Here is a 24,674-nt window from a genome sequence, read left to right as displayed (position 1 = left end):
TCATAACCGTGGCAGCGCTAGATGCTGTCGTTTGATACCTGTGCCTGTGGCTCAAAGCATGAACTGACGACCTCTAGTCAAATGCCAGACATCCAGATCAATGGACTGACAACACCGTCTGTCCGCTGTCCACGTGACTGTGTTATGATATCGCCCTAAAGACAGGCTCTGACAAGCTTCAATGAGCCGCACAGCTGCACATGATGAATAGGCTACTGTCAGATAGCAGATATACTGTGAAATATTGTATGTACTGTCCAGAGTCCAACCTTAAAGGTTTTATTTTGTTGTACCTGCACTGCACCTAAGTGCTTCTCCAATCTACTCAATTGGTATTTGCCCACTCGGGCATGTCTGTATAGGTTTCACTTGCCTGTCCGTTTCTAATTTGCCCTGAGCAATGCGGGCATGAAATCCCATACTGATTTTTTCTTTTTTTATACTTTTTTTTTTTGTGGCTTTCGCTTTTATTTTATATATTTTTAATAGAGGGACAGATAGTGGGCTGACAGGAAATGGGGAGAGAGATGGGGGGGTGACATGCAGTGAAGGCCGTTGGGATCGGGAGTCGAACCCGCGGCACACTGCCAGCCGAGGTGCCTGGATCGCTGAGCCACGGCCCAGGCCCCCATACTGATTTTATAGTTTGTTTTCCAGTTCAGGCAGAAAAACATGGCAGACTAGTAAGTGGCACCAAATAAATTAATAATAATGGGTGTGTTGTTGTATTTTCATAGGTGTGTCCAGAGCCAAGGGCATGCCAATGAGCAAGCATGACACACCTCAAATCTAACACAGCCCCATTATTAATTCTGATTAGCTGCAGCTGTTTTGCTTACAGTTATGCAGCCTGTCATGTTATGTGGTATCAGCCTATGGTTTCATACCCTTTGAACATGGACCGCCATGTTTGTTGACGTTTGTTCCGGTGCTGTTGTTTGACGTCATCGTGTTGAAACGACAATCATTGGTCGTACAGATTTTCAAGCCAGTAGTTTGCCAGCAGAGTTAACAGGGGTGTGTGCGTGCATGTGCGCATGCTTGTGCGTGCGTGTGTGCGTGTTACGTTTAAAGGTCACAGCAGGTCATGGCTGGGGGTTGAGACTTCATATCAACAAGAACCAAGCTAATAAATTACGCTAAATCAATAAACTAGCAAGATGTTTAGCCAGGACAGCAGGTCATGATGGGGGTCTTTCTTCTCTCACCAAACAGTGTAGAACACCCACTCAGTCAGCTACAATCAGAAGTTAGTTCCCACTGAGGTCAGAAAGGATGATTGATGTCATGACTCTAGTGAGGAAATGAGGCAACAGCATGGCAGTTAGGGCTGTGTGTGAATGGGTAATTGTAATGCACATTGTAAAGCATTGTAAGGTGCAGTATAAATGCGTTTTATGAGTGGCAGCCTGATGATACTTTGACCATGGTTATTTTATGACCATTATTTATTTCAGATTATTTGGGTGCAAAGCAGCACTTTCTTTTCCCAATGAACGATAATAATAATAATACTGCTACTGCATGTTGTTACAGAAAATCCGAACAATTGTGAATATTTTTTCAAGATTTCTGAAAATTATTGCCTTAAATATGGGGACAGGAGGTTGAAACTAAAGTGGTCAAAAGCCTGCAGACAACAAGCTCACACCTCACAGATCACAGTGTGTTGAGCTTGTAGATCTGCTATTTACAAATAATAATAGCCTGTATCAGCATCATTAGGTGACAGTTTTCACGTCACGGCCTGTTGGAAGTTTGATACAAGGTTTTGAGGAAGTAAACATCCAACTGAACAGTCATGAGACTGTGTGTGTGTGTGTGTGTGTGTGTGTGTGTGTGTGTGTGTGTGTGTGTTGTGTGTACTTGTGCACACAACACACATAATACATAATAAAAACATGGTGGTTTGTGGTTTCCGGGTTTAGTTATATTTTGTACTGTCTTTAATGATCACTTGTTCTTCTGTTGTCATGGTGCCACGGCTGCTTGTTCATAGCTAAATGCTTCCAGTAATAAATCAGGTTTATGCTGTTGTTGTTGTTGTTGCTGCTGCTGCTGCTGCTTCTTGGTGCTAGTCTAGTCCACTTACTCATGACACCCGGAAAAGATGCTTATCTAGAATTATCTTGCTGAGTTTTGAGATCACGATCAATGAAAAAGTATTATTTATTTTATATTATGAGGTCTCATGTTAACGGCAACATTCCTCTTCTTTTTTTTTAAAGGTTTTTTTGTTGCTTTTTCTGCCTTTACTGATAGGATGAAAGTAGTCTGACAGGAAATGGGGAGAGAGATGGGGGAAGACATGCGGAAAAGGCCGTCGGGATCGGGTGTCGAACCCGCGGCACGCCGTCAGGCTGGCTTAGCAGCCCAGACGGTTGAGCTAACCGTCCCTGGATTTGAACCCGGTCACCTGCGCCAGTGCTGACATTTTTACCATTGAGCTAATAGAGCCTGCCTGCTTGCTCAGGGGATAAATTGAATATTGACCATTGGAAATGCATGTCAGATCCTGTGTATAGGTGAGACATGACCTTTGACACGCTATAAATGTCTCAATAGAAAGGCAGGGAGACAAAATATAACCATCCCAATTGTCTACGAGTTATATCGTATTAACATACTCTTACCATACAGATTGGACAAAATTTCAATGTAGTCATTAAAATAAAGTTACAAAGCTTTAATGCGCCCCCTCTTTATAACCACAGCAAAATTATTTGAAATTGAATGAAATGCCTTGTATGGCCGATACACCAGTATTAAACAGTCATAAATCGTGGCGACTGAAGTCATTTAGAGCTCCCATTGAGGCACACAGGTTGTTGAGCTGACGTGCGCAATTCTTTGTTCGTGTCCCCGCTGCTTTTGTTGAGTGACTGAATAGCAGGTTTGGGCTTGGTCTCGGCAGTCAAATGAGTTGTTGTCTCCTCCGGCCGCCGTGTGTGAGTGAGTGCCGCGCACGCAGACGGGTCACGTGACCCGCGTGGAACTTCCTCTGAGCCATTGCCGTGGTCACTTGAGTTTCTGTGTGGTTTGCTGCGTTGACATCATAAACGAGAACGTTAACAGGGCGCAGCGTTTGGTTAATGCAAGATGGACAGTTAATATACAAGAGCATGAGGCTGCTCTGCCCATGTGATTGAAAATGTCAATGCTGAGTCAATCTGAGTCAACCAACCAGTGGTCAGTGATGGAAACTGGAAAGTAACTAATTACAGTAATACAGTTACAGTAGTGCAATTCAGTAAAGTACAAAAAATAACTCAAAATTGTCTAAGTAGTGCAATTCAGTAAAGTAAAAAAACAACTAAAGATTGTACTCGACAATTTCCAATTACTTCTACTCTTAGGCAAATACAAGTAACTTTGTAGATTTAGATTATTACTACACACAACATACATTTACCACCTCAGCCCTACACAGTATCTATTCTATAGTATATACTTTGGCTATTTGTGATATTTTATTTAGCTTTAACCCATTCTGGGTGGGGAGTGGGGACCCCTTTTGGTGTTTTAAGCATTATGTAATACCTTTAGCTATTGAAAAATAGCCACAGAGTGCCGCGCTACGAGCTTGTAGGTCTGCTATTTTTTTTAAATGTGTTGCAAATCTTGAATACATATTTTCTTTCAGAGCGAACGTTTGTAACTCAAATCTTTGCTTCTGGGGGTTCCCTGGAACAACATATGTTCAGATGGGAGTCTGAGGCCAATTACATATAATTCTTGGGGTCCTTGACATGAAATATTGAGCACCACTGATATGGAATCATAGGGATTTCAGAAAACGGGATTTAGAAGATGTTATTTTTTTTATTTCGACGTCGGGCCTAAATGGGTTAATATATGTATACATAGTGACAGTGCTGCAGCAGAGGAGTACACCCACAGTCACACACAGACAGATAATCCTGTGTCGTTGCCTGAGTCATCAGGACAGCCTGGAGACAGGTGGGCTCAGCGTTTATTCAGCAGTCTGATGGTAGCCAGGTGACTATGTATGGTGTATTGTACTGATATATTGTATGGCAACCCTCCCAAGTCAAATGCTGACATGAGTGCGTGCGTGTGTTACGTTTACGCCGCAGACAAAGTCAATCATGACATAAACACAATGTTTTGGGCCGATCAAATAATTTGTAAGACGAAAAACAAAACAAAAAGTGTTGTATCCTGCCTTTTTTTCCCCTTCTTTCTAATTATTTGATCAGCCCAAAACATTGTGTCATGATTTGTCACAACTCTTGTTGTGACAAATCATGACACAATGAGGAAAATGAAGTTAAATGAACTGAGTATTATTTTCCGGGTCTCTCGAGGGGGTGGGACTGCAACGCTCTATTTCCCCAACCAATAACGGTGCAGAGGCATGTTGCTCCAAATTTGGTGGAGGGGAGGGGAGGGGAGGGGAGGGGAGGGGAGGGGAGGAGGGCGTCGGGGGGCGGTTGCTCAGATCGATGAACCAATAGCATCCACCACCTGTTCTCGGCCGGCACACGCCCCTCTAGACCAGATATCAATACAGGCAGGCTAGTTTTGGTTATGATAAGATGGGTTGTTTTTTTCCCACGGTAACAGCTCTGTCGCTGGGGGATTTGCTGTGTATTATTTCCTTCTCTGCAGCTGTCACCTTTGACCTGTAGAGCACAACATGCATGCACACGCATAGACACAGACGCACAACACAAACACCCTCTTGCATGCATGGGCCGATGGACTGTTTTGTTTAGATTTGTTCAGAATGTCGCAAGGGAATGCCCCCCCCCCCCCCCACACACACACACACACACACACACACACATCAAAAACACATGCAAAGAGACTATCTTAAATTTGAGTACCTCTCTCTGTCTGTCTCTATTACTCACACAGACGCTCTATCTATCTCTCTGTGTCTCTCTCTCTCTGTTACACACACAAACACAGACACAGGAAGTTTCCATATCCATGTCCAACTTTTCTCTGCAGTCCAATGTTTACATATTCGAGAGGGCAGTCAGTTCAATGACCTCCTAAAACATCTCTCTCTCTCTCTCTCTCTCTCTCTCTCTGTTGTGACCTTTCCAGCTTAAACTATATTACCATTTAACACAGGCCCATCTCTAAAGGTTTTTAGATATATGTATATGTATGTTTCCAAAATTCTCAAAAATAACAGCTGTAGAAGCTTGCAGCGTGGCACAAAGTGATGCGCTGTGAGCTCTAAGCTTGGGCGATAGGCCTAACTTTTCCTACCAACCATCGTCTGCCGACAGTAGCCTTAATATGTTTGCTGCCATGGTGGTGTTGTTAGCCTAGCTTGTTGCTAACTGCTTTTTCACTCATCCTTACTGTTCTCCCCCCGCCCCCCTAACTTCACGGGGTCCCACAGTGTAGCACATCGGTACTCTTCCACTTAATCTACGTTCGGTCTAGTCACTTTTTGTGATGAGACACTAGACGGCAGTGTGCATTCTCATTGTGGTGTGACTGTATTAAAATGGGTCCGGACTGAGTGACTGACGTCACGTAAATAACACGTACACACTTCCCCAATGCTGCTGAGGCAATGAGGCATACCATTCCAAGGGGAATGGTATGCTCACTTTATTTCACTGTAGACTGTACAAGTTATGTGGGCTACATTTGAAGAGTTGGATTCTCGATAAGGCAGAGTATTATTTTGCAAAATGTAAAATAAAAAATCGCAGATAAAATCGCCTATTAAAAATAATCGCAGATTGGACTCGCCCAATCCACGATTAGCGATATATTCGTCCCATTGCCCTAGCTTATAGTGAGCTCGTGCATCTGCTATTTTTGAATTGCCAACAAGTAAATGGATAAAGAGGTTAAAACTATTGCTATTGATGCTGTATGAATGCATTTTGCTGCTGGGGACCCCCTGAACCCCCCACCTTGATGCCCGTGGCGTCCTCGCACCCCACTCTGAGAACCACTGATTTAACACATAATAGACATAGGTCTTCGTCAGCTATGACTATGGTCCCAATCCCTATCTGAAAGGCTTAATTTACTGCCCATTCTTGGCCACCCAAACGCTTTGTCCATATTATTTTTTACAGTCTATGGGTATGACCTGACGAAGGGTCGAAATATTGTTTGTTATTCAATAAAAGTTTACCGGGACTGGAGCAGATACAGTGTGCGGACAACCCTCCTTCCTCACTGCTTCTGTAGAGGCCAAGAGCAGCGTCGGGTGGCATATTTTGCATCACACAAACCATTAACTTTTATCGCAGCGTTTATCTTTCGGTTGCAGTCACTTACCGTAACTTCCCGTATGTGATCCCACACAGGCCTGGAGAGCCGTGGAGGCTGATTGTATCCACGATAAGTGAGATTAAACATTAACGACCCTATACAGTACATTCTCACCATGTGTCTGGTTGCCAAGTCCATTCATGCAATAATATAATAACTAATAATAAAACTTATGTGATTTTTACACGAGTGCTTTACACTAAATTCAATGTCCAACAAATAACAGCTAAAATAATGTGCAGAAATATATAACAATAAAATGTCTATTTCATTCACGATAATGCTTTATTTGAAGAGGCTTCAATTATATGTCTAAAGCTCACTGCAATAAGGTTTATCTATATTTATTATGTAATTGCGTGAATGTTTCAGAGGTAATCAGACTTGGCAGAAAGGCGCTTTAAAGGGAGCCGGCATGTACAGTATGTATGACCATAAATAAACCCTAACCTACTGACTCTCCATGGTTCGTAACCGATAAGCTAAATTACATTCCCTAGAGGTCTCTGTAGTATCCCTTGTTTAAACATTAAACACAGACCTGGTGACTTTTACACACAAATAGTGTTTTGTTGTAGCAGGTTATCTAGTGCAGGGATACTCAAATAGCTTAACATGTGGGCCACATTACAAAAATGGCAAGGGGCCAGTTGGTAAAATGTCAACGTTAATGATACTTTAAACGCTCTGTTTTATATGCTTTCATTTCCACATATCTGTGTCTTGTCTGTTTGCATGCCTGCTATGAAGTGGGTTAACAACATTATAGATAGCTGAGCACGTCTCTCTTTCAGTTGCTTCCCACATTCAACACAAATGACTTTTTCCATAAAATACATTTGTGAAAATAGTTATGGCTAAATTAAATTAATTAAACAATACACAAATATATGGAAATAGATTACCCAGCTTTCTGTCTCTTTAGCTACCAAGTGGTTAACATTGATGATACAGTAGTTAAATAGGTCTGTCTACAGTACATCTGTCTTTCATTTGCAAAATCTGCAATTTTAATGGCCGTTTTCAAGATGTTTTGGGCCGGGTCAGAAGGGGCCCGCGGGCGGCGTTTGAGTATCACTGGTCTAGTGCATTGATTTTCAAACTTTTTAGCTCAAGGACCAAACGAGAAAATGAGAAATTGTATGTCTTCCGAGTCCCCACGACTCAAACTATTGATAGCCAAACTACAAATGCCACACGATGTGAGCTTTGTAGATTTGCTATTTTCATTACTTATATTTTTTGTTTTTCTTATTTCTTTTCCTATTTATTCATGAAATTATTTTGAAAAGGTTTTGAATATGTTAAAGCCTGTTTAACCGTTTCAGTTCATACGACGCCTGAGGCCGTCATAAGGATTCCGAAAAATTTGTGCCTACGACGTCTGTGGACGTCCTAGCGACGTCCTAGTGACACAGGGCGAGATAAGAATATTCAGAATTTTTCATATTTTATTTTTTGGCATTTCGCTTTTCGCTTTCCGTACGCTAACGCTCTGTCTAACTATTAGCTTGTCATTGACTCCCATGTTAGCGCGGCGGAAAGAATGACTCGTATCTCCTAATCCAGGGCGCTCTCCGTGGTGATGAATGGATCGATATGCTGGCGCTTCATTTCTGCTCCTCATCCGTCTCTCCCGCGAAATATGAACGCTTTTTGGAGCGTAAAGAAATTAATTAAGATGATCGGGGATGTGAGGTCACTTTGTAAAGTCAACTTTTTTAGGAAAGTGTTTCCGGTTCATGGCTTTCAGAGTAAAGGCGATCAGACAACTCTGGCACCCCGGAGCTTCTATTTTGATGCACTTCCAGCACTAAATGTGTTTTAAACCGAGCTTTTCAGTAAAACAAAAATGTGCCCTTTCTGATGACATGTCAAAATGAGCTCTGTCTACAGTATGCGCACACAGCAGCCATATGCAAGATACAGGTCTTACCAATGATACTAATGAAGGCTCTGTTCCATTCTGGTCAAACAGAGTCAGGGTGCTGATATAATGCACGTTTCCTCACTGAGTGGAAACGCTGCTACACACCTGGATCTCAAAGTGTGGTACAGGCAGGTACCCTCATGTCAAAATGGCCGCATGCGCTTACTGGTGCGTAAAAGGGTCCATTTGGTTCCATTTGTACACTGTCAGAGTTATGGGGGTCTTTTAAAAATATATATTTGAGAACTAGCTACACTATAGTGCTGCACAATGAATCGAATAAAGATTGCGATCTAGATTCAGACACAGGAGATCTCATTTCTAAATTTGAGCAGGAATCTGGCTGTCCAATTCATTTGAGTTACTCATATGTTTTTGCTACAAGAGAGAGACTTTAAGAGAGGTTTAAGTCAAGCACATTGATGTTGTCTGTTTGAAGCCAAAGTAGTTGGCTCCGTCAATATTGCCTCCGTCGTTTCTTACGGAGCCAATATGGCTACTGTGCATAAGACGGTCACAGTTGTTTTACATTGGCATCATCATGTAGAAGTCCTAGTTGTTTTTAAGCTGTTTACCTGCTGGGAGTGACTAGAACCTACTGAAAGCAAATACCGTAATCTGGGACGTTAGTGTTTGCTCCAAAGTTAAGTGTTTACATTGAATGAATCCTTGAACTATGGCAAAGCCAGAGGGTTAAAGTTCAGGCTGCAGCAAGCTGCATTCATGATTATATTGTGAAGATTGGCTCTGGAGTTTTGTTTCACATCTCACTGTAATACATTTCTCTCTTTTACTTTTTGTGTTAAAGACGTACTGTAGCGAAATAAAAAATAAGTTTTTATTAGAGCATATCCGTGGTCATCATATGGGCATACAGTCAAAACAATGGGAACATTTCCATCTTTGTGTATTTTTATATCAAAAGTCCATAAAAATATAAATGTACTCCCTTTGAACGAAAATGCTGCCCTTCTGTCTGTGACTTGTAAACAAGCATCATACCCTGAAGGGATGCAATGTTCTGATTGGTTCAAAAACACACAGCTTTCCGTTTCAGAGTGAAACTTCAAAATAAAATGCCCAAAAAGCCACTGCACCCTGTCTTTAAGTACTTGCTGGTATCGTCTTGAGGAGGAAATAGAAACAGTGGCTAAAGAACATTCCCACGTCTGCACTGTGTATCTTTTCCCTGCAGAAGGCTTATCTCTGTCAAGGCTATCGGCCCTCTCAGCTGAGTTGCATTTTGTATGCTGGTGAAACTTTGGACACAGCAAATGTCACTGCTGTAATGCACTGGTTCTCTATAAGTGGGGTCCGAGGACCCCCAAGGGGAGGAGCGCGTTTCAGCATGTAGATTGGCTACCTTCGCCGTTTAATTTGTCCTAATGTCGGTACTAAATAACAACTCACTGCCAGACCGGGTGGAGAGGAGGAGGGGCCGCTTTGGCTCTGAGCAGATGCACATGGGCACGCACACATGCGACTCGAGGACGCACGCAGGTTTTCGGCAGAGAAAATTGGATCGCCCTTGGCTTTTCTCCCCCTTCCTTCATGGGTCCCCACAGCGTCTGGGCCCCGCTGCAGCACACAGCCACTGGGGTTAGGTTTGGTGGTCATTCAGTTTAGGGGCTGGGTTTAAAGCTATGCCTGTCTGATTAGTTAGCGTGTCTGTGTCACACACGGAAAATAGTAGCTATTTTTGGCTTCAGGGTTAAAAATGGCACACACAAACATTCCGCCTTCCTAGAAGGTTGATGTCCTCAGGTGTCCTGAGCGCCACTCTATGCTCCTTTGCTTCACACAATATCATGCTAGGACTTTGTCATATAAACTGTGTGTGTGTGTGTGTGTGTGTGTGTGTGTGTGTGGAGAGTAGGCATGACATGACATGATGAAAGAGGTTGAAAGGTCAACCACTATCATGGGAATGTTAATGACATCATTACAGTTGACCAATAAACAATTACATCATAACGGTAATACCGTATGTGTACACAGCATGCTGGACTTCCTCATTGGGTCCAGGTGTGACAACGACAAGGTGGCTATATTTGGCCTGGTTGTGGTGTGACATACAGTGAGTACACTTAAAGAAGGTAGGCAGGGTCAAACGCTGTTCTGGTCGAGGCGGAGGCCACAGTGCGACAACATTCTGTGCACTTATTTTCCACATCATCTACAACAGACAAAATAATAATAATATATACAAAAATAAGAAGAGATTTACCGTTTAAATCGGTATGGAACGCTCGGCATGGAGTTTTATCTTCTTTTTCTGCTTCGTCCAGTGATCAATTGGACACAGTCAGTGTCATCATCTTAACTCCTCTGCCTAGGACGAGATTGGACGAGATTTAGAATAAATCACATTTCTCCTAGGACGAGATTGGACGAGATTTAGAAGAAATCACATTTATCCTAGGACGAGATTGGACGAGATTTAGAAGAAATCACATTTCTCCTAGGACGAGATTGGACGAGATTTAGAAGAAATCACATTTCTCCTAGGACGAGATTGGACGAGATTTAGAAGAAATCACATTTCTCCTAGGACGAGATTGGACGAGATTTAGAATAAATCACATTTCTCCTAGGACGAGATTGGACGAGATTTAGAAGAAATCACATTTCTCCTAGGACGAGATTGGACGAGATTTAGAAGAAATCACATTTCTCCTAGGACGAGATTGGACGAGATTGTCAATTGCAATTATTTGTCTATGCCCCTGAGCGTGGTTCTGAACGAATAGAGTAGAGCTGCTCAGTGGTTGTGGTTGTACTGGGCTGAGGGGGGTGTGTGTGTGTGTGTGTGTGTGTGTGTGCGCAGGGCGTTCCATTGAAAAAGAAGAGTTTGTTCTCAGCGAAACCTCCCCAGGGTAACGAAAGGTCAAAACGTACATGAATAAAATAAAAAACCTCATACTTCTGATCCTCCCTCTCTTAAACTTTTCCTCTCAACCTCCTTCTTTTCTTTCTCTGTAGCTTCTGTGCTCTCTTTGTAACTCTCTCTCTCTCTCTCTCTCTCACTCACTCACTCACTCTCTCTCTCTCACTCACTCACTCACTCACTCACTCGTTCGCTCAACCAGTCTCTTTGCCATGCTGCTCTCTCTCTCTCTGCCAGGCCTGCATTATGATTAGACACTCACCACTATATTTACTGTCAGGGTGTGGCGACTCTGTGGTGTGTGTGTGTGTGTGTGTGTGTGTGTGTGTGTGTGTGTGTGTGTTTACAGACACTTGCAAACCCTGCTGTCGCTTGCGTGCGTGTGTGCGGGTCAGTGTGTTGGTGTGTTGTGTGTTGAGAACAGCTCTACTTCTACCGAGTCCGAGAGCAACGGGAAAGATCTGTCAGTGTGTGTGTGTGTTAGTGTGTGTGTGTGTGTGTGTGTGCTTGTGTAACCACTGTTGAGGCAAGGATGCAGCGTGCTGCAAACCCTGTTCCCTATTTATTTGTTAGATCAGTGTGTGTGTGTGTTCTGACTTGCATAAACGGCTGCCTGCTGAGACAACGATGGCAATGCTGCAAACTGTTCCCTCATTACTGCTCTCAATGACAGGGATCTGAACGTGTGTGTGTGTGTGTGTGTGTGTGTGTGTGTGTGTGTGTGTGTGTGTGTGTGTGTGTGTGTGTGTGTGTGTGTGTGTGTGTGTGTGTGTGTGTGTGTGTGTGTGTGTGTGTGTGTGTGTGTGTGTGTGTGTGTGTGTGTGTGTGTGTGTGTGTGTGTGTGTGTGTGTGTGTGTGTGTGTGTGTGTGTGTGTGTGTGTGTGTGTGTGTGTGCGCGCGCATGATGTGTACATCCTTCTCAGGCTCATATGTCAATACATACAGAGAGATTGAACCAATCTTTGTCAAGGAGCCATTTAGCCCCCAAGTACGTTTTAACAGCGGGCGACAGACACATTTTCCGGAAGTGCATTATTAGGGTTGTTTCAGATCAGTGTGACATTCTTTGGAGACTGGAGAGAGACTGATCCCTGGTTTTTGGGTTTCCGATCCCGAATCGATTTTTGCAGAGTCCTAGAGACCACCTGTTGTGATTTCGGTCGACCAACCCTGTGGTCCTTTTTAAGAGTGTCCATCTAACTAAGGGTGGTGAGTGTTGTTTCGGTTGAGTCGCGTGCGAGGAGAACACATGAACCATACCGATAGTATCACACGACAAGCTATGAAGTTTAACCCATTCTGACCTGAGATCAGATTCATACGAGGTTTCCACTGGACACACACTCGTCTGATTAACCCATTCTGACCTGAGATCAGATTGTAGAAATGTCAGTCGTTATGCGATTCTTTCAAAAATAGCAGACCTACAAGCTCGTATCGCGCCACTCGGTGGCGCGATATGAGCTTGTAGATCTGCTATTTTTAAATAGCTAAAGCATAACATGATGCTGACACCAAAATGGGTGCCCGGTCAGAATGGGTTAATACATAAAGAATACTATACACAATTACACATACAGTACTGGACACATGGCGTGACCAGAAGATGTATAAGAACAGAATGCATAGGAATTGATCATGCGTCTCGTATCATATCACAGACGTCGGTCTATCGGATGAAATATTTGACAGTCATTGTATCAATTATGTTTACGGAAACGAGTGATTCGCCACATGTATGTACTGTATGTATGTAGTCATAACACCACTGCTTACCGATGTTTTGACAGATCATTTGTCAATGAGTGCAGAAATCCTCAGTTACATTTGTTTGTACTTGTTTGTTTACGGTTGTTTATGTGCTAAAAGACTGATTTTAAGAGTTGTCTCACTGTACCGTGTAAGTCAATGAGGACACTGTTTTCGGTGACTAATTTAGATTTGTATTTGCCCATCGGCTAGTCTTCCGAGAATCAAGTCATTAAAAGTGCCCTAAATGTTGTCAAGTATCGATATCTGAGAGTTTAACAGTGGACCATATTATGGGTCATCCGTTACTGGCTGTGTATTTGCGTCATGCGTGCGTGTGTGTGTGTGTGTGTGTGTGTGTGTGTGTGTGTGTGTGTGTGTGTGTGTGTGTGTGTCACTGTGGGTTGAGGAATAATGGACCTTTTAATGACTTAGTGTAAATCATTATCAGTTAATGAGTATTTGAGTAATGTTTTATAATTGCCAATTTGTCCTCATGTGTCCTCTCTCCTCTCCAGAGTTCACATATTGATCCAGAGGAATTATTCACAAAGTTGGATCGAATTGGAAAAGGATCTTTTGGAGAGGTACGTGACGTGATTACTGTAAATCGCTTTGGATTAAGATTGTCCTCTAAATGCTTAAATTGTAATGGTAAATTACGCAACGGTAACTGGTACCTACCAGTAAGATCTCTTCCCTTCTCATCTCTTCCCTTCTCCTAGGTGTTTAAAGGAATAGATAATCGTACACAGAGCGTTGTAGCCATTAAGACCATCGACTTGGAGGAGGCAGAGGACGAGATCGAAGACATTCAGCAGGAGATAACAGTCCTCAGTCAGTGCGACAGTCCCTACATCACCAAGTATTATGGTTCCTATCTCAAGGTAAGTGTGTGAGCTAGTGTGCACTTGATTTTATTTACCTATTTGTGTACCTGGTTGGTATCCTAGTAGTTTCTCTGAGGCACTAAATTGTGCTCTTTGCACTGGACTTAAGTGACTAATACTATTTACCTTGCCGTTTGTTGACTAGAGTTCATTCTCTGATCCAAACTTCTAATTTGCTGGATAAATGGCTAAATTCTTCTTATCTTGGCACTCTTTTTACGACGTGACCACTTACCCTGTCGTCGGTTGATTAGTGTAAGCTGCAGTGGATAAGTGAGCCTTGTTAATGCCTCAATTGTCAAATCTATAATAAGGAAAAGGCTTTTGGTTTTCAGTATTTGATGATAGTCAAGTGTCTACAAGAGCACTTAACCTGGACAATGTGCCAATTATTGTTGGGACTGTTTTTACTGGCAATCAGAGCATGCGTGTGTGCGTGCATGCGTGCGTTTTGCCATGAATCATGTCAGAATACTGTGTGTGTGTTTGTGTGTGTGTGTGTGTGCGCGAGGTCATAGTGGAGGAGGTAAACAATTGCTCCAGTGCACAGCACTTCTGGCAACTGGAGTGAAATCTGTTTATTAATGTTGAGTAAGAGGTAGTCTTGCGTAATCCACACAATTATTTCAGAATCTCAGAATGCTAGTATATACTGTAGAGTCTGGAACTACACCTCCCAAAAGCCAGAGAAAATAAGTTGTCGTGTGTTCGTCATATCCGTTCAGGGAAATAAATGTTAAAATATCGTATTTTTGAATTTCCATTTCTGGTAAGAAGGGAGCTATATAGGCTTTGATTATTTTGGATTATTAGGATAAATTTGCGCAACTTTATGAATTAACAGAATAAAACCTCTCTCTGTCTCTCTCACTCTCAGGGCAGTAAACTATGGATCATTATGGAGTATTTGGGCGGTGGTTCGGCGCTGGACTTGGTGAGTGCTAGAGTTTATTTAAGCAATAATTACACAAGAGGGTGTGCTTCACCGTGATTATTGGCACGACAAGTGACGAGGCGGAGCCGAGTTCCGCTGACAGCATATACAGTTATCATACCGCCAATAAAAACACATCAGGGAAATTTGCTCTCAAAATAACCTTTTGGTCTGCAATAAAATAAACAAAAAATCGTCAAAGTCATCCTTAACAGTCGGGTCCATTGGGGGGAAAGTCATCAAAAGTTATCCTTGGCAATACATGAGTTAAGACGTTGCTTAAGAATCAGCGCCGCTGTGTGCTCCTTTCACAATGCTTCACAAATCACGTTAGGACTTTGTCATACAAACATCGTGAGACTTTATTTTGCATGTGTCTAATTGTTGTGGTGTGTGTGTGTGTGTGTGTGTGTGTGCGCGTGTGTGTGTGCGTGCAGTTGAGAGCAGGTCCGTTCGACGAGCTCCAGATCGCCACCATGCTGAAGGAGATCCTGAAGGGACTGGACTACCTGCACTCTGAGAAGAAGATCCACAGAGACATCAAAGGTACAGTATATTAGTGTACTACGGTTTGGAACGCTCTGCCCTAATACACACTGGGTCGGAACCCATGTGTGGGTCACGCATTTTTATGGGTCCCTTTGTTTTACAGATTAATAAATACAAATAAAAAAAGAATAAAAGAAAACATGAATTAAATAACTAATTGAATGATTTATTTTCAGTAATTTCATGAAGAAATAAAAGAGAGAACTCTTGAGTGTACAAATGGAACCAAATGGAGCTTATGGATCCATTTGGTTCCATTTGTACACTCAGAGTTACAGACCTGTAATGGTCATTTAGGGCTAGGTCTTCGTATCTGTTAAGATTGTCCACCCAGAAAAAAGAATGCCAAACATTTGTTTTTTTACAAAGTATTTACAAAAACATTAGCCTATCTACTTATTTCTTAAAGAAAAACACGAAAATGGAACAATAAAAACAATCTCAGCTAACAATAAAACCTCCACAGGCCCACGAAGGGCCGTATTGCAACAAAGACGCTAGGACTTGAGACAGAGCTGTGTTGACTCAATGGGTCAACACCGCCCCTCCTCGTCCAAGTACCAGATATGAAGTTTTATATGCCCTCCTAAAATGATTCATGTGTGGACGGATTTGCACCTCCATACTCACTCCAAACTCAATGTACTTTGAAATTAAGCTCTCATCTTAAATTCCAACCCACCATTCTATCACCGAACATTCTTTGTATGTTACCTGGCAATAGCTTTTTTTTCTTGCTCTAAACATAATTGTTCAGAGTTTAGATAATAACTCTGTCTCCCTCTCTCTCCCTCACTCCCCTCTCCTCCCCTTTCCACGCAGCTGCTAACGTGCTGCTGTCGGAACACGGTCAGGTGAAGCTGGCGGACTTCGGCGTGGCCGGCCAGCTGACGGACACTCAGATAAAGAGGGAGACGTTTGTGGGAACTCCGTTCTGGATGGCTCCCGAGGTCATCCAGCAGTCTGCCTATGACTCCAAGGTAGTTCCACGCTATGAGCTTGTAGAGCTGCTATTTTAGAAAAATTGTGCAAATCTTTGAGTATACTGTATAGCACACTTTTTTTATATATATTTTTTGAGCTTTTTTGATAGAAGTGCAGTAGGCAGAGAGGAAAAAACGGGGAGAGAGATGGGGCGAAGACACAGCAAAGTTAGTCCGGTTCGGGACCCAAACCCGCAACACATACACTGTCATGCTGGATTACCAGCCAAGGTGCTAAGCCGGCCCAGGCCACAGCGATCACGTTTAAGTCAAATCTTTGCTTCCGGGGGTCCCTGGAACAACATATTTTGAGATGGGGTTCTGCGGCCACTCGTATCATTCTGGGGGTCCTTGACATGAAAAGGTTTGAGAACCACTGACATAGAAACATAGGTTTTTCAGAAAGGTCTTAATGGGTTAATATCAGTGCTATTGAACACCCTTACATCCGTGTGTGGGTTTTTCCCAAATCCAACTCCAGGTTTTCATTTTAACCCTAACCCTGAACATGACTATGTCCAAAAATCCCCAACTCCAAGGTCTCAGTATGTGGGGAAAGGGACGATAATATAAGGACACATGCAAGTATCTGCAAATGTACAAAGTAACGCTTTGGCAGTATTTCGTTATTTTAAAACCCCCTTTTTTTCTTTTCCTGATATCCTTTTTTAATATAGTTTGTCTCAGCCTGACAACAGATGACATGAGCCAATTAATTTGGCTGTTTCAAATCCTACAGTAAAAGTTCTCAGTGTCAATTCAACGCTGGCACTAAATAGACCTGTGTAAAAGGTCCTTTTGAGTTAACTGAGCAGTACGGTAATAGGATTTGACTGTGTGTATGGGCACATTCCCTGTCAGGAGAAGTAATGGTTTGACTGTGTATGGGCACATTCCCTGTCAGGAGAAGTAAGGGTTTGACTGTGTATGGGCACATTCCCTGTCAGGAGAAGTAATGGTTTGACTGTGTATGGGCACATTCCCTGTCAGGAGAAGTAAGGGTTTGACTGTGTATGGGCACATTCCCTGTCAGGAGAAGTAAGGGTTTGACTGTGTATGGGCACATTCCCTGTCAGGAGAAGTAAGGGTTTGACTGTGTATGGGCACATTCCCTGTAAGGGTTTGACTGTGTGCAGTTTAGGAACATTCTCTGTGCAGCAGACAAAACAAGCACAGACAGAAGCTTTCCCTGTGACTTGTGTGCATGCATGCGTGTGTGTCTGCCTGCGTGCATGCGTGTGTGTGTGTGTGTGTGTGTGTGTGTGTGTGTGTGTCTGTGTGTGTCTGTGTGTGTTTTTAAGGCTGAGCTTTGGCAAGGTCATAAGCTGTGTGTGTGTGTGTGTGTGTGTGTGTGTGTGTGTGTGTGTGTTTTTGCCTGCCGGGTCTGGATTGTTTTGGAAATATTGTGCACAGTGTGTGTGTGTATGTGTAAGTAATGTGTCCCTAGATGCGGTTTCTGTGTCAACTGGTGTGTAGAGATTCATGCGGGCAGTGCACTTTCATTGTGGCGTGTGTGTTTTCCAAAGGCCACGTGTGTGAATGTGAATGATATTAAAACATGTCAACATAGACGCACACGGGTGACTACAAAATCCCTCCCACAATTGAGACCGCTTCTGGTCTGTTAGAACGGTGTACTGCAGCTGTCAATGCAATCTCTATGAGAGGCATCACAAAATACCCTAATTTCACTGGTTGATTACTGAGGCTGTAGTGGTTTTTTTGCGTGTGTTCTAATAAAGTGTCCCATATGTTTGATTAGACCTTTTTAATGTCATATAAAGCAGATGTTATATAAGTCGCGGTTGCATCCCTTGAGATTTACGATACCCAGAGACATTTGCGTTTCGTTTTATAGCCTATTTGTTTCTGGAAAATTAAGTGTTTTTTTTACTCACCATCCATCCATCCATCTTCAACCGCTTATCTGTAGTCGTGTCGCGGGGCCTCCACCAGAGAGCTCCAGACTTCCCTCTCCAGAGAGCAACTTTACTAACGTCCTCCTGAGGGATCCCGAGGCGTTCCAAGGCCAGTGAGTCGATGTAATCCCTCCATCTCATCCTTGGTCTGCCCTGGGGGTCTCCTCCCAGTGGGACGTGTGTCGAGGACCTCTCTATAGGGAGACGCTCGAGAGGCATCCTAACCAGATTTCCCGAACCTCCTAAGCTGGCTCCTTTCCAGACGAAGGAGCAGCGACTCTACTCCGAGTCTCTCTCGTGTGACTGAACTTCTCACCCTATCTCAAAGGGAGATGTCATTTCGGCCGCTTGTATTCATGACCTTATTATTTCGGTCATTATTCAAATCAATTATAGTGAACTTTTTTAAGTAGGCCAACTACAGATTAATTTCAATGGTCTTCTATGGGCTGGCCTGCAGAACATCATTCTCCCGGACCAGAAGTCCGAAGTCAGAAGAGTTGTGGGCGTGATTTCTTTCGGCGCCCTTATGTCTCTATACCCTGTGGTGTAGAGACACAAAATAAACACACACACACACACACACATACACGTGCTCATATGTATGCATGTTATTATACAAATGTCGGTGTGTTGAAAATGTGAACCACACCCCCCAAGTGCCCAAACTGGCTTTGGTTTTCAAAGTGGCACTGTGTGTGCGTGCGCACGCGTGGGCGTGCATGCATATTGAACAAATGTGTCATACACACAGTTGTGTTAGTTAGACGGTGGTTCTCATTTGGGTCTCGAGCAAACGTCTAATTTGTCTTTTGGGTCTTGGGCTAAAACGTTTAGGAACCACTGCTCTAACCATTAATGTATGCCTCCTGCCCCAATTACAATGGTTCTGCTTAAAACCTGGTGTAGAGGAAATGCAAGCCGGTCCGCGGCCGGTTTCCGTGAAAGCACCAAGAAGTTGTTTTGGTGGGAAAAGAGGCCTCTGATTGCTAAAAGGCTGGAGCAGAGCACTGGGAGGAAATGCCCCTGGCCACTGTGTCCTGATGGATGTCCAGTCGGACCATTCTTATTCCTTCCCCCTGTTTGGCAGTTCAATGTGCTGTGCCGACTCCCAAGGCTTTCTCTCCGTGAGGGATTTCTTCCTGTCAACCTCGGGTTCACCCCGACACCGCAACCACCACCGGCTTTATTACAAGCAACCTGTACCACCACCACCCCGACACCGCAACCACCACCGGCTTTATTACAAGCAACCTGTACCACCACCACCACCACCCCGACACCGCAACCACCACCGGCTTTATTACAAGCAACCTGTACCACCACCACCACGACACCGCAACCACCACCGGCTTTATTACAAGCAACCTGTACCACCACCGACACCGCAACCACCACTGGCTTTATTACAAGCAACCTGTACCACCACCACCACCACCACCGACATCCTCACTGTTTATCTGGACCAGAGAGGTTCAAATGGACCCGTATATCCGTGCTGTTGAGCAGGGGTTCTCAAAGTGCGTGCGTGCGCGCGTGCGTGCGTGGGTGGTGGTTGACATATGGCTGTTGGGTGTAATAGAGCAGGCTTGTAACTGTCAAACGGTGACTTGGCTTTGTAATGTAATATGATACTGTCCACACACTGTGTGTGTTTGTGTTAGGCTGACATATGGCTATTGAGTTTGCCAGTCCAACAGTTGTGTGTGTGTGTGTGTGTGTGTGTGTGTGTGTGTGTGTGTGTGTGTGTGTGTGTGTGTGTGTGTGTGTGTGTGTGTGTGTGTGTGTGTGTGTGTGTGTGTGTGTGTGTGTGTGTGTGTGGCAGAGAGAGAGAGTAGCGTGTGTGGGCATGAGTGCGTAAGCGTGTGCAGACGGCGCACCTGTCTGTAGGTTTCCTTGTGAGAGTGCCTGTTTGCATAGGTGTGTGTGTGTGTGTTTGTGGACATATGGTCAGTAGGCTGACTCAATTTCATCCAACAGCTAGTTTGTACGCCGTGTTGCTAGGGCTGTGTCACCATTATGACATTTCGGTTGACTAGTAATTGTCTACAAAAACCACTGCGATTAACGATATTATGGGAACGGGTTGAATAATGCTTTTGTACCATAATAACAGGTGATGCGAGGCGACAGACAATGGCTGTATTTCCGAAAGGGAACAACATTCGCCCACTCGTAGCGAGTGGGCGTGTGGTTCTTAGGGGCAGTCTTCAACAACACATCCCTTTCACTGTGAACATAGATTTTCTGTGCCACGCAACTTTCCTTATAAGGCGCTGAAATGAAGTGCAGCCTGGTACGCCTACCAGGCCGGCCTGACTGGTCAATAAAAGAATGCTGAATTAATTGGCTTGTATTGGTAACTTTGACTGCACAATAGCCTCCCATTTAACCTCCTTGTATAGGCCTATATTTATTAACCCACAATCGAATGTTATTTTATTTAATTCACTTGCATAATGGGACAGTAGTGTTTTCATATAGGCCTACATTTACCTTCTTCGCCTCTGAAATTTAATTTAATAATAATGGACAGCTGATGGTAGGCTCTCTTCACTCTTAAAAAAAAAGAATTAAACGATTGTCGGAAAGTGTGCTTCGCCTTGCAGGTGTGAAGGTGTGATAGAACGGTATTCTACTTCGCCAAAAAAAAAATGCGTTTCACTTCGCTTCCAAGCACACCTGACTTCGATTAACTGCATGTGAATGCAACCCGCATCAGATAAAAGAAATTAAGCAAATAATGTGGCGGATGAATGATGAGGAAACACAGTTGGAGACGGAGAGGGCATATTTTACGCAGCGCAACTGTGGATAGACGTGGTCGAATGAGTGGACTGAAGCCCTCATCGAAATATGAGGACAAGTACATTAATCAATTGCTTAACTGTTAACACATAAAACCACTGCAGTTTTGCGCTGCTGTCTGCGCTCAGATGCGCTCAGCGATGGGCCCAAAAGAACATTGCGTGGGGTCCGGGCCGGGCCTGGGGCTCCATGAAAAAATATATATATATATATTGAATTTGTTTAGAATAATAAAAATAATAGTTCTGTTCTGTCTGTTTTTGTATTTATCTATTATGAAGATGGTGCTGACTGGCGTTTCACTTTTACTCTGTGTAGAGTTCTCAAATTCTCCACAAACCCGACCAGGCCCGACCCAACACAACGTTTTAGGGCCGGGTCGGGCCTAAACTCTAGGCCTAGGGCCTGATCAGTTAGGGCCCAGTTAGGGCCGGGCCTTAATTTTCGGGCCCGATGAGAACTCTAGTGACTAGTCTATCGTTTGAACCTATATGAATTTCAAAATTAAACAAAGATTCGGGTGGTTCATGTTTGCGTTTTGTGGCCTTTCCAAAAAAATAGACATACACACCATTAATACACTGCGCCATGGCTGTCGACAGCTTGTAGATCTGTTATTTTGGCCGCGGTCGAAACGGCAGCAAAAGAGTTATATTAGCCGAATTGTCCTAAATATCACAGGTAATCAAATAATCCTAAAAGAATATAAAAAATATGGCAAGATAGCTGAAATTCTCTAGATACAAATATTAAGTTAATTACGATATTTTTTTATTTAAATGAGATGAAGAAAGTCACCACTCACATCACACATATCTGCGAAAAAGGCTTTAGGAAAAACGGGTTTGCTTCTAAATGTGTTCATGCAGGAGGCCTTTACGTGCGCTGGCTGTGTTCTAGTCTAGGTTGTCTATGTCTATAATGTCGTGTTTCCCAAAAAAGGACATAGTGCCCGATTGGCTGCCATGCAGGCTTCTGTGTGCAGCCGAGAGGGCATGTGCTGCAGTCCTGTTCAAGTTACGTGCAACCAAAATTTTCTTTGGAAAACCCAGCCAATGTGTGCGTGTGTCTCTCTCTCTCTCTCTCTCCTAGGCTGACATCTGGTCCCTGGGCATAACAGCCATAGAGCTGGCCAAAGGCGAGCCTCCCAACTCGGACATGCATCCAATGAGGGTGCTGTTCCACATCCCCAAGTCCAGCCCCCCCACCCTGACGGGAGACTTCTCCAAGAGCTTTAAAGAGTTCACAGAAACCTGCCTGAACAAGGACCCTGCATTTGTAAGTTAGGATAGAACACACACGCACGCATGCACGCACGTACACACACACACACACACACGCGCGCGCATACTGCACGATTCTTGCTCAAATGTGAGCATCACGAAGAATTGAGATCACGATTCTCATCGTTTGCATGAAGATATTTATTGTCTTTAGTCTGTAGTTGCTGAACATTACATGTACATGCTATACATTACATGTACATGACATGTACAGTCATTCACAATGTGTCACCTGGAGCCACCTACTGTGGCTTTAAAGAGACAACATCAAAGTGTTAAACCTCTTAAAATCTCTTGTGTAGCAAAAGCATAAGAGTAATTAAAATGAATTGGACAGCCAACTTGTAACAAATTTAGAAATGAGATAGCATAGGATAGGTGTTTTGATCGTGATCTTTAGATGAATCCTGCAAAAACACACACACACACACACACACACACACACACACACACACAGTGGCAGTTTGAAAACCACACACAAGAAGGAAAGAGATTGAGAGAGGGAGAAAGTGTGATGTTGAGAGAGAGTTTGTAGACTGTTGAGTTCAACAGGATGTTACACACAGGCAGTTCCTTCTTTAAAATATTTGCATTTTGTCACCCTCTGGTGGTGAACTGTAACCATGTAAAGAATCTGCCTGTCAAACAGATGTACATTTAAAAACTCCAAAATGTACTTCTTTCTGCCTCTTAAATGTCCAGCACAGGATGTTGTCATTTCTATTAAAAGAAAAAATATATATATATTTTTTTAATTCCCATTTAAGCTTCGATTAATTTAGTTTCCAGTAGGAGTTATCTATTCTACGTGACTGCAAATTCTAAATGCAAGTTTTTTTCAGTGCTTTTCGGTGGAAACAACTGAAAGGTGTGAGCCGTCTGTCGGTAGAGGGACTAGTCAAATGATTAATTAAATCATTTCATTAAATACAGCCAATTATAAAGTTAATGTGGAACCTTGAAGAGTAAATATAGAGGAATGGATTTGTCTCCCATAGGAGAAATGTCTGTTGAAGACAGACCCTCATAATTATGCATAATCTTTTTAAGTATCTTTGACTATTTTTATTATTGTTTTTTAAATGGTTCAAATAGCCGAGCTACAAGCTCACAGCGTGTCCATGTCGATCGGCTATTTAAACATGTTTTTCAAAATAGTACTAATAATACATGCCTAAAAATGTTGCCATTGTAAAAAAAAAACGAGAACAAAAAGACAGAGCATAAAGTGACACATGTGCATCATTCACTAAACGTGTGTGTGTGTGTGTGTGTGTGTGTGTGTGTGTGTGTGTGTGTGTGTGTGTGTGTGTGTGTGTGTATGTGTGTGTGTGTGTGTGCGTGCGTGCGTGCGCGTTCGTGCGTGTGTGTCCTTACAGAGGCCCACAGCTAAAGAGCTGCTGAAACATAAGTTCATCGTCAAACACTGTAAGAAGACGTCGTACCTCAGCGAGCTGATCGACAGGTACAGACGCTGGAAAGACGAGGGACACAGCGACAGCAGCTCAGACGATTCCGACAGGTACCGTGAAATGAAAATATCACTGCCAGAGCTGTAAAAACTTCTCTTATGGGGCTTCATTGGCGTATATCTTCTAATGGGGGGGGGGTCTGCGGGAGTGTCAATTTGGGGGTCCTTCCAAGTTTTGGAACCACTGGATTATGTTATTGTTGATGTTCACTGTATTTTGTGTGTGTGTGTGTGTGTGTGTGTGTGTGTGTGTGTGTGTGTGTGTGTGCGTGCGTGTGTGCGCGCGTGCACCAGTGAGTCCAGTAACAAGGAGAACAGTCAGTCTCCAGAGTGGTCCTTCACCACGGTCCGCAAGAAGAAACCCGATGGACGGAAGGTCCTCAATGGAACGGTCAGTGCAGTGTGTGTGTGTGTGTGTGTGTGACTGTGTGTGTGTGTGTGTGTGTGTGTGTGTGTGTGTGTGTGTGTGTGTGTGTGTGTGTGTGTGTGTGTGTGTACCATTCTGACCTGCTTGTAGGGCAGTACAGTGTGAGTGTGTGTGCATGTACCATTCTGACATGCTTTTAGGGCTGCGTTGATTTTCTTAGTGATTATTCAATCTTTTCCGATTAATCAAGCACGTTTTCTTGTGCAAAAATTGTCTCTGCAAGCTCAGAATACACCGTTTGTAGATCTGCTAAATTCACTGGGTTTTTTTTAAGCAAAATGTATTCAAAGAGTATACATGACATTGTATTAAAAATGTACAAAGATAATACAACCCTTTGGTTTTATATGTTCCCCCACAACTCCTTTCAACTCCCCCATCCTTCCACCATCCTTCCCAAAATAAAGATTGATTATTTTATTAAACTAGCCCTTACCCGTTGTGAGATATTTGCGCCTGGTGCGTTTTTAATTCACTAATAAATTCATTATTAATAATTAATGTGTCAACTCGAAAAAAGGGCTCCGTTACGCCCTCCATATTCATATGGTCAATGCCTGTGGGAGCGATT

The 24,674-nt window shown here is 43.3% G+C and overlaps 1 protein-coding gene across 2 annotated transcripts in view; it reads left to right on the top strand.

Annotated features, from left to right (window-relative positions):
- Positions 1–24,674, top strand: part of stk26 (serine/threonine protein kinase 26) — a 34,977-nt gene that overhangs the window by 2,337 nt on the left and 7,966 nt on the right. For both annotated transcript variants that reach the window (XM_083788363.1, XM_083788362.1), the window contains exons 2-9: positions 13,358–13,426; positions 13,565–13,726; positions 14,607–14,663; positions 15,101–15,209; positions 16,035–16,192; positions 22,015–22,200; positions 23,585–23,727; positions 23,971–24,067. In XM_083788363.1, coding sequence (XP_083644489.1) covers positions 13,358–13,426; positions 13,565–13,726; positions 14,607–14,663; positions 15,101–15,209; positions 16,035–16,192; positions 22,015–22,200; positions 23,585–23,727; positions 23,971–24,067 — 981 coding nt within the window. The remainder of the gene's footprint in view (positions 1–13,357; positions 13,427–13,564; positions 13,727–14,606; positions 14,664–15,100; positions 15,210–16,034; positions 16,193–22,014; positions 22,201–23,584; positions 23,728–23,970; positions 24,068–24,674) is intronic.

This window comes from Protomyctophum parallelum, assembly GCF_964188405.1.
Source record: "Protomyctophum parallelum genome assembly, chromosome: 18".
Lineage (NCBI taxonomy): Eukaryota > Metazoa > Chordata > Actinopteri > Myctophiformes > Myctophidae > Protomyctophum > Protomyctophum parallelum.
Note: the sequence above shows the minus strand (reverse complement) of the source record. Positions and strands in the feature narration are given on the sequence as shown.